Genomic DNA, 14,327 nt, shown 5'->3' with positions numbered 1-14,327 from the left:
TGAATTTTAGCAATCGGAATTTTAACACCCCCTTAGGAGTGAATCAGTGTGCTTTGTGTAGGGAGGAAGGACATTGGAAAAGAGACTGTCCTAAAAATGAGCAGTGTTCAGGAGGAAATATTCAGAAGGAGGTAGCCAGAATGATGGTTTTGGATGAATGAAGGGGACCGGAGGGGAAGCCAGCTGAGCCTCTGGTTATAATTAAGCTGGGAGAAAAAGAAGTTAAGTTTTTAGTGGATACAGGAGCAACATTTTTGGTATTAAATACTTGTAAAGGAAAAATTGGAACAAAACCAGCAAATATAATAGGAGCAACAGGGAAAGAGGAAAACCGACCATTCCTGCAACCTCTGGATTTGAAATTTGGAAACAAAATAATTACACATGAATTTTTGTATGTACCAGAATGTCCGATACCCTTGTTAGGAAGAGATTTGTTACCTAAATTAAATGCACAAATTGTTTTTGAGGAAGGAGAACTTTTTTTGAAAATACCTGAGTCAAGAACAGGAGAAATCTTGATGATACAAGAAAAAGTGGAGGAGCAGGAAATTCCACCGGAGGTGGATTTTGCAGTGATTCCTACAGTATGGGAAACAGATATTCCTGGTAAATCAAAATTAGCAGCACCTGTAAAAATAGATTTAAAAGAAAATGTAGGAACAATAAAAATTAAACAATACCCAATCAAACCAGAAGTTAGGCAGGAGCTGAAGAAATTGATTGACAAATTTTTAGAGTACAAAATTTTGGAGGAATGTGAATCTGAATATAATACTCCTATTTTACCAGCCAGAAAACCCTCGGGTGAATACAGGTTAGTGCAAGATTTGAGAGCAGTGAATCAAATAGCCAAGGACATATATCCTGTGGTAGCAAATCCTTATACGTTGTTAACAGCGTTAAAGGAGACTCATCAGTGGTTTACAGTGCTTGATTTGAAAGATGCTTTCTTTTGCATACCCTTGGAGAAGGAAAGCAGAAAGTTGTTTGCTTTAGAATGGGAAAATCCACAAACTGGGCGAAAGATGCAGTTGACATGGACAAGACTACCCCAAGGATTTAAAAATAGCCCGACAATTTTTGGAAACCAGCTGGCAAAAGAGCTTGAAATCTGGAAACAGGACAAACCGAGGCCTGAACATTTACTTCTACAATATGTGGATGACATACTGATTGCTACAGAAGAAAGATTTACCTGCATACAGGTAACCATTGACCTCTTGAATTTCCTAGGACTAAATGGGTACAAGGTATCCAGGAAGAAAGCCCAAATAGCATGTCAGACTGTGATATATCTGGGCTTTGAGATTTCAAAAGGGCAGCGACAATTGGGAAAAGATCGCAAAGAAACCATTTGTGGTATACCTGAGCCAAAAAATATCCATGAACTTAGAGCGTTTTTGGGAATGGCAGGGTGGGGTCGTCTTTGAATCATGAACTACGGTTTAATAGCTAAACCGTTGTATGAGGCCCAAAAGAACTCTTCTTTTGTGTGGGGTCCAAAACAGCAAAGGGCCTTTACAGAGTTAAAACGCGCTTTAATGTCTGCACCTGCTTTAGGCCTTCCTGATTTAACTAAAGATTTTCAGCTGTTTGTTCATGAAAGACAACGCCTGGCACTTGGTGTGTTAACCCAGAAGTTGGGAAGCTGGAAACGACCAGTCGGATACTTCTCCAAACAACTGGACACAGTGAGTAAAGGGTGGCCAAATTGCCTTCGAGCAGTGGCTGCAACAGTAATGATCATACAAGAAGCTCGGAAATTGACTTTGGGAAAAACAATAACAGTCTATGTCCCACACATGGTGAAAACTGTTTTAGAACAAAAGGGGGGACACTGGCTATCTCCGAGCAGAATGATGAAGTACCAGGTAATATTAACTCAACAAGATGATGTAATTTTAAAAACAACTAACCTGGTAAATCCAGCGGTGTTTTTAAGCTCCATACAGGAAGAAGGACAATTGGAACATGATTGCTTGGCTGCTGTTGAGTACGTTTATTCAGTATTCCAGTTGTGAAGATTTGAAGGATGTACCATTGGAGCGACCGGACTGGGAATTGTATACAGATGGTAGCAGCTTTGTGGAGCAAGGAGTCCGATACGCTGGATATGCGGTAACAACAGATACCACAGTTATAGAAGCAGGAGCATTGGCAAGTACCACTTCAGCTCAGAAGGCGGAACTTATCGCTTTGATTCAAGCTTTAGAACTAAGTGAAAAGAAGAAAGTAAACATCTGGACAGACTCAAAATATGCTTTTGGAGTGGTACATGTCCATGGAGCATTGTGGAAAGAGAGAGGATTATTGTCCTCTCAGGGATCAAATATTAAACACCAAGATGAAATTTTACAATTATTACAAGCAGTTCAAAAACCAGAACAGGTAGCAATCATGCACTGTAAAGCACACCAAATTGGAAACACAAAGGAAATTGTTGGAAATAATTTAGCCGACCGAACGGCAAGAAAGGTAGCAAAGGAACGAGCATTCCAAATGGCATTAATTCCTTCCAAAACAGTAACCCTTCCTAGGGAAAAACCAAAATATTCAGAAGAGGATAATAAGTTAGGTCAATTATTAAATGCTAAGAAAAACCTAGCCGGATGGTGGGTAACACCTAAAGGGCAGGTAGTAGTTCCACCCTTTTTGATGAGAGAAATAATTCAAACAAAGCATCAGGAATGCCACTGGGGAGCAGAAGCCTTAGTAACTTCTTTGCAAAAACAGGTGGTATCACTCAAAATGTTAGGAATGGCTAAAATAATAACTGCAAAATGTGAAGTATGTTTGAAAAATAATCCAGTGATCAGGAAAAAGGTTCAAATGGATCGAATAAAATCTGGTACAGAGCCTGGAGATTATTGGCAAGTAGATTTTTCAGAACTACCTAGGCAAAATGGGTATCGATACATCCTGGTGGGGCTTGATACTTTTACAGGATGGCCGGAGGCTTTTCCCTGTCGTTCCACACAAGCAAAGGAAGTAGTAAAGTGGTTACTACAAGAAATAATTCCAAGGTTTGGAGTTCCTATTGGGATTTCTTCTGACAGAGGTCCACACTTTGTTGCAGAAGTAGTCCAAAATGTTAGCAAAATTTTGGGTATCACATGGGATTTGTATATCCCATGGAGGCCACAATCCAGTGGGAAAGTAGAAAGAATGAATCAAACCTTAAAAAGGCAAATAAGTAAAATTTGTCAAGAGACTAATTTAAAATGGCCTCAAGCACTTCCTTTGGCATTATTACGAATCAGAGTACAGCCAAAGAGTGGAACCTCAGTCAGTCCTTATGAATTATTGTATGGAAAACCTTATGAATCCCCAGAACCTAACCCAAACATGCATGTAAAAGGGAAACAAGATGTGTATAACTATCTGCTTTCCTTAGGAAAAACTTTGACTGCAATTTGGAGAGCAGTGGTATGGAATAGACCATTATCCCTGGAAGCTCCAGTGCATGACTTTCAACCAGGAGATTATGTCTATGTGAAAACGTGGGCTTCCGAACCCCTGCAGGAACGCTGGAAAGGACCCTTCCAGGTACTGTTAACCACCTTCACGGCTATTAAGATTGCAGAATTGGATGCTTGGATACACTACACTCGAGTGAAGAAGGCACCTCCTCCATGGAAGATTATTAGCCGTGACCCAAAGACTTTAAAACTGACTTTGAAACAAATATTAACTCTCAAGATAGTAATGGATAAATGTTATGTAAATAATGTGAAAGTATTGAAATAATTTTCAACACTTTCAAAGGGGGGAATGTTGCAAATATTTTGATAAAAGAAATTAAAATCTAATTATAAAGGAGTTTGGTTTGATTAAAAAGTAGAAAATTATGAAGCATAGGTATGGGAGTGTTAAGTTTGAAATGTAGCCATAGGAACTTAGGAACTTAGAAAATGTATAATGTGTAACCGTAAGAATTCAAGTATTGTCTAAAATCATTTAACCACAGAAGCTCTGACAAAGATTGGTAGCCTTGTAGTGTTTGGTTTAGAAACTGAGGAAACCGTTATGGACACCAGTTTGCTGCTTGGAAACACCTGCGAGGTCAAGAAGCGGACGAGTGAGGAAGACTATGAAAGACCACCAGAGGACTCCTGAAGACCACCAGAGACCTTCACTGCGCCTGCGTAAAGGACATTTACATATGCTAATGATTTCCCAGAAATCTAATGAATATGTATAACCTTTCTTGGAAATCTAATGAATATGCATGAATAAGTTTTAATATAAGGTGTATTGTTTTGATGTTCAGGTGTGCGTGGTTCGTGAGAGGACTCACCCGCACACCCGGCCATCAATAAAGAAGTGTCTGCTTATCTACACTAAATTGGTGTTGAAAAGTTCTTTATTCCGAGTTTTTTGGCAACAAAGTGTCCATGATGGCACCTCCTGGCAGCTGCTTCATGGCCCCTGTCAGCACCCTGTCCCTGTGCTGGCCCAGCCCCACTGCCCATAAACAGTCCAAAGGCCCCACTATGCAGGCACAGCATGGGAAAGGGGAGAGTCAGGGGTGGGGACCTTCCCCCCATTGTGATCGCAAAGATGGCCTTCAGATCACAGTTCCCTCATGACCTTCCTACTTTTGCAGCTTCCCCAGCACCCGACCCTTACCCTGCCCCAGCCTTGTCCTACATGGGGTTTGTAGACAACTCTGCTCTGCCAGGGTCTGGGGAAGGAGAGAAGCAAGGCAGGGCTGCTGCTGTGCCAGGACTCTTTTCTTCTTCCCCTCTGCACACAGGCACTGCTCCCTGCAGCTGCAGAGAAGGTCTTGGAGGAAGGATCTCAGAAGAACAAGTCACTTCAGGGCCCTTTATTTTGCTTAAACACACAGAGGGTAGGGCTCCTCATTTGCATAGCCTGCAGGGCACACAAAAGCTGGATAGACTGGGAATTAGAAACCAGAGGAATAAAGACATTTCTTTGTGGAAAACATTCAGATAAGTAAAACAAAGGGAAATAGGAGGCATAAAACCACACCCAAAATCAGCATAAAAAGACCAGCAAAAGACAGGTTGGGTCTGTAATGAGATATGAGTACTATGCAGAAGACAAGAGGCAGTTTATTCCTTCTGAAAAGCATCCAGTCATTAGTTTTCTCAGGGCATCCTTGATCTCATGGTTTCTCATGCTGTAGATGAGGGGGTTCATGGCTGGAGGCACCACCGAGTACAGAACTGTCACCAGCAGGTCCAGGGATGGGGAGGAGATGGAGGGGGGCTTCAGGTAGGCAAAACTGCCAGTGCTTATAAACAAGGAGACCACAGCCAGGTGGGGGAGGCACGTGGAAAAGGCTTTGTGCCGTCCCTGCTCAGAGGGGATCCTCAGCACAGCCCTGAAGATCTGCCCATAGGACAGCACAATGAGAACAAAACAACCAAATGCAAAACAGACACCAACTCCAAGTACCCCAACTTCCCTGAGGTAGGCATCTGAGCAGGAGAGCTTGAGGATGTGGGGGATTTCACAGAAGAACTGGTCCACAGCATTGCCTTGGCAGAGGGGTAGTGAAAATGTATTGGCAGTGTGCATGACAGCACTAAGAAACCCACTGCCCCAGGCAGCTGCTGCCATGTGGACACAAGCTCTGCTGCCTAGGAGGGTCCCATAGTGCAGGGGTTTGCAGATGGCAATGTAGCGGTCATAGGCCATGACAGTGAGAATAAAATACTCTGCTGAGATCAAAAAGAGAAACAGAAACACCTGTGCAGCACATCCTGCATAGGAGATGGCCTTGGTGTTCCAGAGGGAGTTGGCCATGGATTTGGGGACAGTGGTGGAGATGGAGCAAAGGTCAAGAACAGAGAGGTTGATAAGGAAGAAGTACATGGGTGTGTGGAGGCGGTTGTCACAGGCTATGGCAGTGATGATGAGGCCATTTCCCAGGAGGGCAGCCAGGTAGATGCCCAGGAAGAGCCAGAAGTGCAAGAGCTGCAGCTCCTGCGTGTTGCCAAATACCAGCAGGCAGAACTGAGTGTTGGAGCTGCTGTTGGACATCTGCTGCCTCTGGGTGTGGAGCACTGAACAAGGAGGAAAGGACAGTGACAAGTTAGGGCATTATTGTCCGACAAAAATAAAAGCCATTTCTCATCATACACATTCACTGCACCTTTTTCCATTTCAATGAGATCTTCAGCTCTGTTGCTGGAGCTCTGGTTGTTGCCGGCTGAGTGTGCCATGAGGAGCAGGACCTCTGCCCGCTGGTTGCCAAGGAGTCAGCCCTACTCTGCAGCAGTGGGTTTCTGGGAATGCTGTCAGTCAGGGGGTCAGTCCTGGTGTTTGAATTGGTCAGATAAAACCGCTCCTAATGTAAAAGTGCTTGTCAGCATCTGCACTCCCAGGACTGAGAAAGCACAATCAAAGCATTGTTTGAAAGATCGTGGGTTTTTTACAGTTCTCCCCCATCTCACCTGGATATTTTCTTGGATTTCAGAAACTGTCATAATTTCTATTGCACTTGGAGAAAACAAAGTATGTCCTGTGAGGCTGGAGGATTGCCTGTGGCTTAGTGCAGAAAGAGGGGACATGGTCTGTCACTCTTGTGGCCAGGTACCCTGAGCTTGCACCTTTCTGAGATGGAGGGTAGTCACACTCCCATGTTAATCTGAAAACACTCCAGGCACTACTGAGACCAGAGAGACCCGCTGCATACCACGAACTGTCTCCCCCTATCTCAAGGTTTCAGCATCCCACTTCTTGCCAAGAACACACATGGCTCATATCACAAACCCAACAGCATTTCCTCAGTCATAGCATCTCTGTGCTTCTCCATGGGGCATTCAGGTAATGCCAAGATGCTATGGGACAGATCTGCATCCTGGAGGGCAGCTCTCAGCTTGGCTACCCTAAGGAGGTAGCCAAGTGTCCTGATAATGGTATCTCAGGAAGGGAGAGTCAGCTCATTTGCCAGGAAATTACACAGGCTGCATTGCCCACAGCCCCACAGCTTGGAAGAAAGCTTGGACACCTGTACCTTGTTCCCATGGACACACCTGCATGGCAGGACCCACAAGATCAGTGTGTGACTCTGCAGCTGAAATTCCCACCACCAGAGAAACAGACAGCAAGAACAAGATAACAATAGCAATAACACAGACAAGTGGAGAAACAAGGAAAAACACAGTGACGGTCTGGCTCAGAGAGGCAAGGGGAGAGGCAGCTGAAGTCTCAGGAAAGAGTTACCCTCACCCAGCTGTGCATGCCACCTCCCAGACACCAGCACAGCCAGGCAGTTGTTCTCAGTCCCTGTGCTCTACTTCAGGAGGCTCCTCTCAGACTTACTGATCACTCCAAGTTACAGCTCAGGAGTCTCAGGGACTTGTTCAAACATGACAGCTCCTCCTCTATTTCTCTCCCCAAATTCCCCAAGACTAGGAAACAGAAAACACAGACTCAGGAAAGCTCCTTAACTTTACAGCAATCCCTGCTTCGACCTTCCTCTTCAAAAGTGCCCTCAGAAATATCCAGGGGGTGATCTGGAATGGTGAGCTGCCCTGACCCACACAGCACCCTCTTGTCAGCAGAAGGACCCTGCACTGCTGTGAGATGCTTCTTCCACCCAGCTTCTCCCCACTCTGCTGTTACAGTTCCCCAGGCAGGCTGAGTACTTACCCTGACCGGTGGCAGAGTCCCTGCCCCAGCACACAGCCCCCCACGGTGCAGGGACCCTGCTCAGAAGGACAGCCCTGGGCACCCCTGGCTGCACACCCACCTTCACACTCTGCAGCCATCCCCAGGTGAAGGCAGCTGACATGCCCTGTCCCTCTGAAGGTGCAGCAGGGAAGCTGTGCTCCAAAGCACGGCCTTTTTCTCTGCACTGGAGAAACTGTGAGAGTCCCTCTGACAGATCCCATAGGCTTTAGAATGTACCAGCTTTAGGAGGTCATTCCAGGAACCACAGCTGCATTGCCCTGCAGCCAGAGACTTACCCTGTGAAGGGCTGTCAAGATTTTTCTCCAGGTCAGCTCTCCTCTCTCCTCCCACCCCACACTGCCTTTAACCTCCCTCCCACTTCCCTCCTCTCCCCTCGGTGCCTGCAGGCAGTGCCCTCAGCCCTGCTGCGCTTTGCAGAGGAGCTGCTCCTGGGCAGAGCTGTCTCTCTGCAGTGCTGCCTGCTTGCCATGAGCTCCCTCCAGCCCAGGAGCCCAGCCCAGTTCAGCAGCAGAGGACCAGCCCAAGGCAGCCCTTTCTCTGCCCCCTCTGGGCTCCCTCCAGGTGTCCCTGGGGCTCCAGGGGAACCTGCTGGGAAAGAGGCTGAGGCAATCACTGATGTTCCCTCCCTCAGCTGGGGAGAGACACTTTTTTCCAGAAATAAAGTTCTCATCTCAGAGACAAAGTTACATCTACATGCCAACTTTTTTGCTCTTATTGTTCCACAGGTTTCCTAGAGAGTGACAGGCAGGGATCTCCCTTACACCTACTGACGGAAGGGATCCATAGGTCAATGGAGAGCATCCAGGGATGTCAGGGAGAAACAAGGGGATGGCAGATGGCTTTAGCAAATCCTTACAATCATGTCTGAGCCCAGAAGTGGAAAGAGTTGATGTCTGTGTGTCGAGGAGGAAGAAGAGGAGGATTGTCCTGGGAAGATGGCAGGAAGAAAGGCCCTTCCTGTGCAAACAGGGATGATAGAGACTTTTCCATCTGGTGTGCATGGCTCAGCCTGGCAGATGGCGAATGCCAACTGTGGGGGGTGAATGTGCATGGTAATGCCCCATGAGCTGACACGATTGCTTTTCTTCCTTCACTCCCCACACTTGGATGGACCTCAGGAAAACATCCATCAGTCTGGACGATGTACAAACATCCCAGACTAAGGTCCCATGAGTGCAGCGGATAGCAGAAGGGTTTGTGTGACACGTGGGCATGCAGGGAGAGAGCCATGTAGGTGTAGCAGTAAGTGCATTCAAGGAAGGAAAAAGACTTGAAATATTGGGCGGTGTCATGCTGAAGTGAAATAGGTTGAGTTTGTGATTTGAGGCAGCAGAAGAAAAGATGTGCAGTTCAGTGCTGGGATGTGGAGATAAACGGAGGATTCAAGTGAGCCTGAGGGCTGGGACATCTTCAGTGACTGAGGAGCATTAGCAGGGCTTTGGAAGAAGCTGCACAGGTTATCAAGAATGCACAACCTTTGGCAATACATCAGAAAACCACAGCTTTGTGTTTGAAGAAACAGTGAGGACAGAAAGTCATCCGTAAAGCTTGGGACATCATGGGGTCAGAGCAAGGTGAGGAAGCAGGAGTGGTGGTTAAAATCTGCAGAGAAAGAGACACAGGCTTAGAACAGTATAGGACAGGCAGAGAACAGGGTAGGACAGGCTGTGGTGGGGATGGACTCTTTGTGGGTCACATCAGGTGATGTGGGTCACATCATTCACATCAGGTGCAGGGCTGATTGATATGTGCCCCCATACATACAGCTCTGACCATAGCAAGAATCCTTCAGTACGCATTAGTGTGATTTCCCCAGGACTATCAGTATCTATTAAAAAAAAAAAGAGAATGAAAACCAAGTCATTCATCTTCCAAAACATAAATATATGCAACACAGTATTCTGCATCTATGGTAGCAGACTTGAGGTAGTGGAAGGGGTAGTGGGGCATCCTGCTGAAGTGAAATAAGTTAAGTTTTGATTTTGAGGTGGCAGACTGACAACAGGTATTTCAGGGCTGGCATACAGAGAGAAATAGAAGATTCAAGCAAGTGTGGGGCTGTGATACTTTGGGTGCGAGAAGAGCATGATGAGAGTATTGGAAGAAGGCAGACAGGTTGTGGGCAATTCACAGGCCTTGATCAATCCTTGCTTGACCACAACCTTGTGTTTGAAGCAACAGCCAGTAAGGACAGAAGGGCATCAGAATGGCTTGGGAGATGCCAGGGTCCAAGTGCATTTGGGAAATGGGGACATAGCTAAAGTCTGCCGGGAAACCAGCACAGGAATAAGACAGTGTAGGACAGCCTGCAATGGGGATGACTGAGGGCATAGCAGCAGGTGAGACCACCACCAGCCAACACAATTGAGATCCTTATCCTCTCCACCCTAGCTGCTGTCTCTTCCACTGAGGCCCATGAGAAGACACCAGGTCCTTACAGCCCCAGGACATTGTTGCCTCCTCACCCACCCGCTGTGGATCCTGTCCTGCACTCAGCATTGCACACTCCCACATCTCACTGCTCCTTGGAAGAGTCCCAAACATCCCCTGAGGTAACAGATCCCCTTTCCCAGAGGATGGGGGTCAGGGCTTGACTGTCCTGTTTGGTGAAACACATCAAGGGTTTTCACAGCCACATTCCACCCTTGGTTTTCCACCTCTAAGCCATGCCTCTGACTTCCTACTTCACCAGCTCCCAGGGATCGTCCCTTTTCTGGTCATTCCCTCCATGGCCTTTTCAGGGATGGCCCTCACTGGGGCCCACTAACACTCTTGGAACCTTGGAGGCTTGCTAGTGACTTTTACTTCTGTAGGGGCTTCTTAGGTCTTTCAGGATCTGCAGTTCAGGAGGTCAGCACCAGAGGCCTCATTAACATGCCAAACACCCTAACAAGTCAAGTTGCTTTCTGTAGTTTTCTTTTAAGCCTTCAATTCTGATGTGGTTAATAAGAGCAGTTTCAGGAGTGTAATCAAAGTGAAATGATATGAACACTAAACAACAAGAAAGGGTTTCTTTTTCTCCACCTTATTTCTCTGCTTACACATGAATTGATATCAGCAATCTCTAATCGATATTGATCCTGTGCGTCTCCTAATTCAGTGTGAATAGATATGAAAATCCAGAGCCTTTATGTTCCACAACCTATGGTCAGTCTTCATCCCTACCCCCAACCTACCATGTCTCTCATCAGCCACCTGGGACTTGGAGCAGCCCTGGTCCAATCTGAGCTACCTCCACTGAAGTCTGTAGCTGTGTGTTTCAGCCCATGGGCACCAATTCCCACCTGTGTTACTTGGAGAATGAGTGGCACACAGACACAGAAGGGTGTTTCTCAATTGCCTACATATGAAAACAAAGGAAGGCAGAGTTAAATTTAAAATAAAAGACATTTTTCAGCTAGGTGTTAAGTCCACATTACCTCCACTGAAACCTGCTTCTTACAGAGGATAACCTTAGACCAATAGAAAACACATTTTGTGTTTAGTCACAGAACCCACGACCTCCCAAAACATTTTCTGTCCTGGACTTTGTTTGTTTCTCCATATTCGCTCCTTTGCACACAGCGTGTCACACACTGAAGTCACGAGCTGCCTTGATTCGCAGAGGGGAGCAAAGAGACAAAGGGGATGAAATGCTCCCTTTTGAATAGCCAAATCTGCACTAACCCCAACATATCTGGGTTACAGAAACATCTTCAAGCAGACTCCGCATCATCTAGACACACTTGTTTTTCGTTCCCTGCTTGGAAAATTACAGGTGACTCTATTGTAGGTGAAGGGTGGGATGAGAGTGATCACCTCTAACACTAGGCACCTTGGGTGCAACTGCCCAGGCTTCCCTTTCTAGTCAAGGGCGAGAAATCACTTGTCTCAGCCAAGAGGCTTTGACACACCCTGCCTGTCCAACAGCTCATGCTCCAGAAGTTCTGCCATTGGTCCTGCTGCACATTTCTCGGTCCCGCATGAGGTCTTCTTCTACCTCAGGGTATCCTGGAGGCAGTGGCCACTCCTGTGTGGGCAACTGCATGAACCCTTCAATGGAGATGATAGGTACACATTGAAACATATGCAGAAAAGAGCTGAGGGTAATAAGTGTGTAAGAAGTCTTCATTTTCAGAGTTTTGAGGGTTTTCTATAAATCCTGAGGATTTAAGCGCCCTGTGGCCCCATGCATGCAAAGGCCTTGCTTCAGAGCAAAAAACTTGCTGGGAAGGATGACAGGTGTCAGGGTAATGATGAAATGAGATGCTCACAAAGACAACAAGCCCTGCAGTTCCCAACGCCTGAGAAAAACAGGCCAGGGCCCTGCCAGGCTTGCATAGGAGGAGTTTGCTGCCTGAAGTGACTCTGCAGGACCTTTTGCCAATCTCCAGAACACACGGTACCCCTGAGAAAGTCCCTGGGTGAGGTAAGCCTGCAATCCAGCCAGATGGTGGACATCAGTGGCATGTGTTTTCTTCATAGCATCATTAGGTGTGTGGAGGACAAGGGAGAAAGAGTTGTCAGGGGTTGAGAGTAGAGGGACATGAATGGAGACGTGTCCTCCCTACCCAGGCAGGTGGAGTAGACCTGGCCTCCCTAACTGCATGAGCAGGATAGAGCTGGCCTCCCTACCGGCAATGTAGGGATAGACCTGACCTCCCTAACCGCGAGGGCAGGGTAGACCTGGCCTCCCAACCGGCGCCGGTGGGGTAGGCCTCCCTCCCTAACCGCACAGGTCGTGTAGACCTTGCCTCCCGACCGACGATGGTGGAGTGGACCTGGCCACCCTATACTCACAGGCCGGGTAGACCTGGCCTCCCTAACCACACGGGCGGTGTAGACTAGTCCTCCCAACCAGCGCCGGTGGGGTAGACCTGGCCTCCCTACCTGCACGGTTGGGGTAGACCTGGCCTGACTACCGGCGCCAGTGGGGTAGAGCAGGCCTCCCTACCTGCATGGGTGGGGTACACCTGGCCTGCCTACCACCTCTGGTCGGGTAGACCTGGCCTCCCTAACCGCGCAGGCCTGGTAGACCAGGCTTCCCTAACTGCTCAGGTGGGGTAGACCTAGCCTCCCTAGCTGAGCTGGCAGGGTAGACCAGGCCTTCCTACCGGCAGTGTGAAGGTAGACCTACCCTCCCAACAGGTGCCAGTGGGGTCGACCTGGCCTCCCTAACCCCGCCGGCGGAGAAGACCTAGGATCCATGCCAGTGCCGGCGGGATAGATCTGGCCTCCCTATCCGAGTGGGTGGGGTAGACCTGGCCTCCCTAGCCTAGCTGGCGAGGTAGACCAGGTCTCCCTACCGGCACCCGTGGGGTAGACATGGTCTCCCTACACTAGTGGGTGGGGTAGACCAGGCCTCCCTAACCACCCAGGCAGGGTAGACCTCTCTCCCTAACTGCGTGAGCGGGGTAGATCTGGCCTCCTGACCAGCGACGGTGGGCTAGACCTGGCCTCCCTATCTGCGCAGGCATGGTACACCAGGCCTGCCTACCGGCACTGGTGGTGTAGACCAGTCCTCCCTAACCATGCGAACTGAGTAGACCTGGCCTCCCTAACTGCACAGGCATGGTGGACCAGGTCCCCCTACCGGTGCCAGTGGGGTAGACCTGGCCTCCCTACCAGCAAGGGCGGGGTAGACCTGGCCTCCCTAGCCGAGCGGTCGGGGTAGGCCTGGCCACCCTAACCACGCGGGCAGAGTAAACCTGGCCTCCCTACTTATGTGAGCAGGCTAGACCAGGCCTCCCTACTGGCAATGGCGGGGTAGACCTGGCCTCCCTAACTGCGTGGGCGGGGTAGACCTGGCCTCCCTACTGGCGACGGTGGGGTAGACATGGTCTCCCAACCCGAGCAGGCGGGATAGACCTCACCTCCCTACCAGCGCAGGCGTGGTAGGCATGGCCTCCCTACCTGTAAGGGCAGGGTAGACCTGGCCTCCCTAACCACGTGGGCAGGGTAGACCTGGCCTCCCGACTGGCACTGGTTGGGTATATCTCCCTCCGTAACCACTTGGATGGGGAAGACGTGGACTCCTGACCGGTGCCAAAGGGGTAGACCTGGCCTCCCTAAGCGCACGGGCAGTGTAGACCTGGTTTCCTTAACCAGGCGGGCACAGTAGACCTGGCCTCCGTACCGGCAACGGCAGTGTAGATCTGGCCTCCCCAGCTGCGTGCGGGCTAGACCTGGCTTCCCGATCAGCGCTGGTGGGGTAGTCCTGGCCTCCCTATCCGCTCAGGCTGGGTAGACCTGGCCTCCGTAACCGCACGGGCAGTTAGACCACACCTCCTACTGGTGCTGATGGGGTAGACCTGGCCTTCCTAACTGCGCGTGCCAGCTAGACATGGCCTCCCTACCAGCAAGGGCGGGGTAGACCTGGCCACACTAACCACAGGAGCGGTGTTTACCTGAACTCCCTAACCGCGTGGGCGGGGTAGACCTGGCCTCCCTAGCCTAGCAGGCAGCGTAGACCAGGACTCCCTATGGGCAAGTGCGGGGTGGACCTGGCCTTTCTAACTGCATGGGTGGGGTAGATGTGGCCTCCCTATCCACACGGGCCGAGTAGACTTGGCCTCCCTAACCGTGTGGGTGGGATAGACCTGGCCTCCCTAGCCGATTGGGCGGTGTAGACAACGTCTCCCTATCCACGTGGGCGGGGTAGACCTGGCCTCCCTAAC

The 14,327-nt window shown here is 49.0% G+C and overlaps 1 protein-coding gene across 1 annotated transcript; it reads right to left on the bottom strand.

Annotated features, from left to right (window-relative positions):
• Positions 1–5,058: 5,058 nt before the first annotated feature.
• On the bottom strand, positions 5,059–6,015 carry LOC138683142 (olfactory receptor 14A16-like). Its single transcript, XM_069774662.1, has one exon. It carries the CDS (start codon positions 6,013–6,015, stop codon positions 5,059–5,061), a length of 957 nt encoding a protein of 318 aa, XP_069630763.1.
• Positions 6,016–14,327: the final 8,312 nt, after the last annotated feature.

The sequence above is a fragment of the Haliaeetus albicilla genome, chromosome 31 (genome assembly GCF_947461875.1).
Source record: "Haliaeetus albicilla chromosome 31, bHalAlb1.1, whole genome shotgun sequence".
Classification (NCBI taxonomy): Eukaryota; Metazoa; Chordata; class Aves; order Accipitriformes; family Accipitridae; genus Haliaeetus; species Haliaeetus albicilla.
Note: the sequence above shows the minus strand (reverse complement) of the source record. Positions and strands in the feature narration are given on the sequence as shown.

What these genes read in the sequence shown, in the direction of transcription:
- LOC138683142 (XM_069774662.1), bottom strand. Translation starts at nt 6,015, where the DNA reads ATGTCCAACAGCAGCTCCAACACTCAGTTCTGCCTGCTGGTATTTGGC.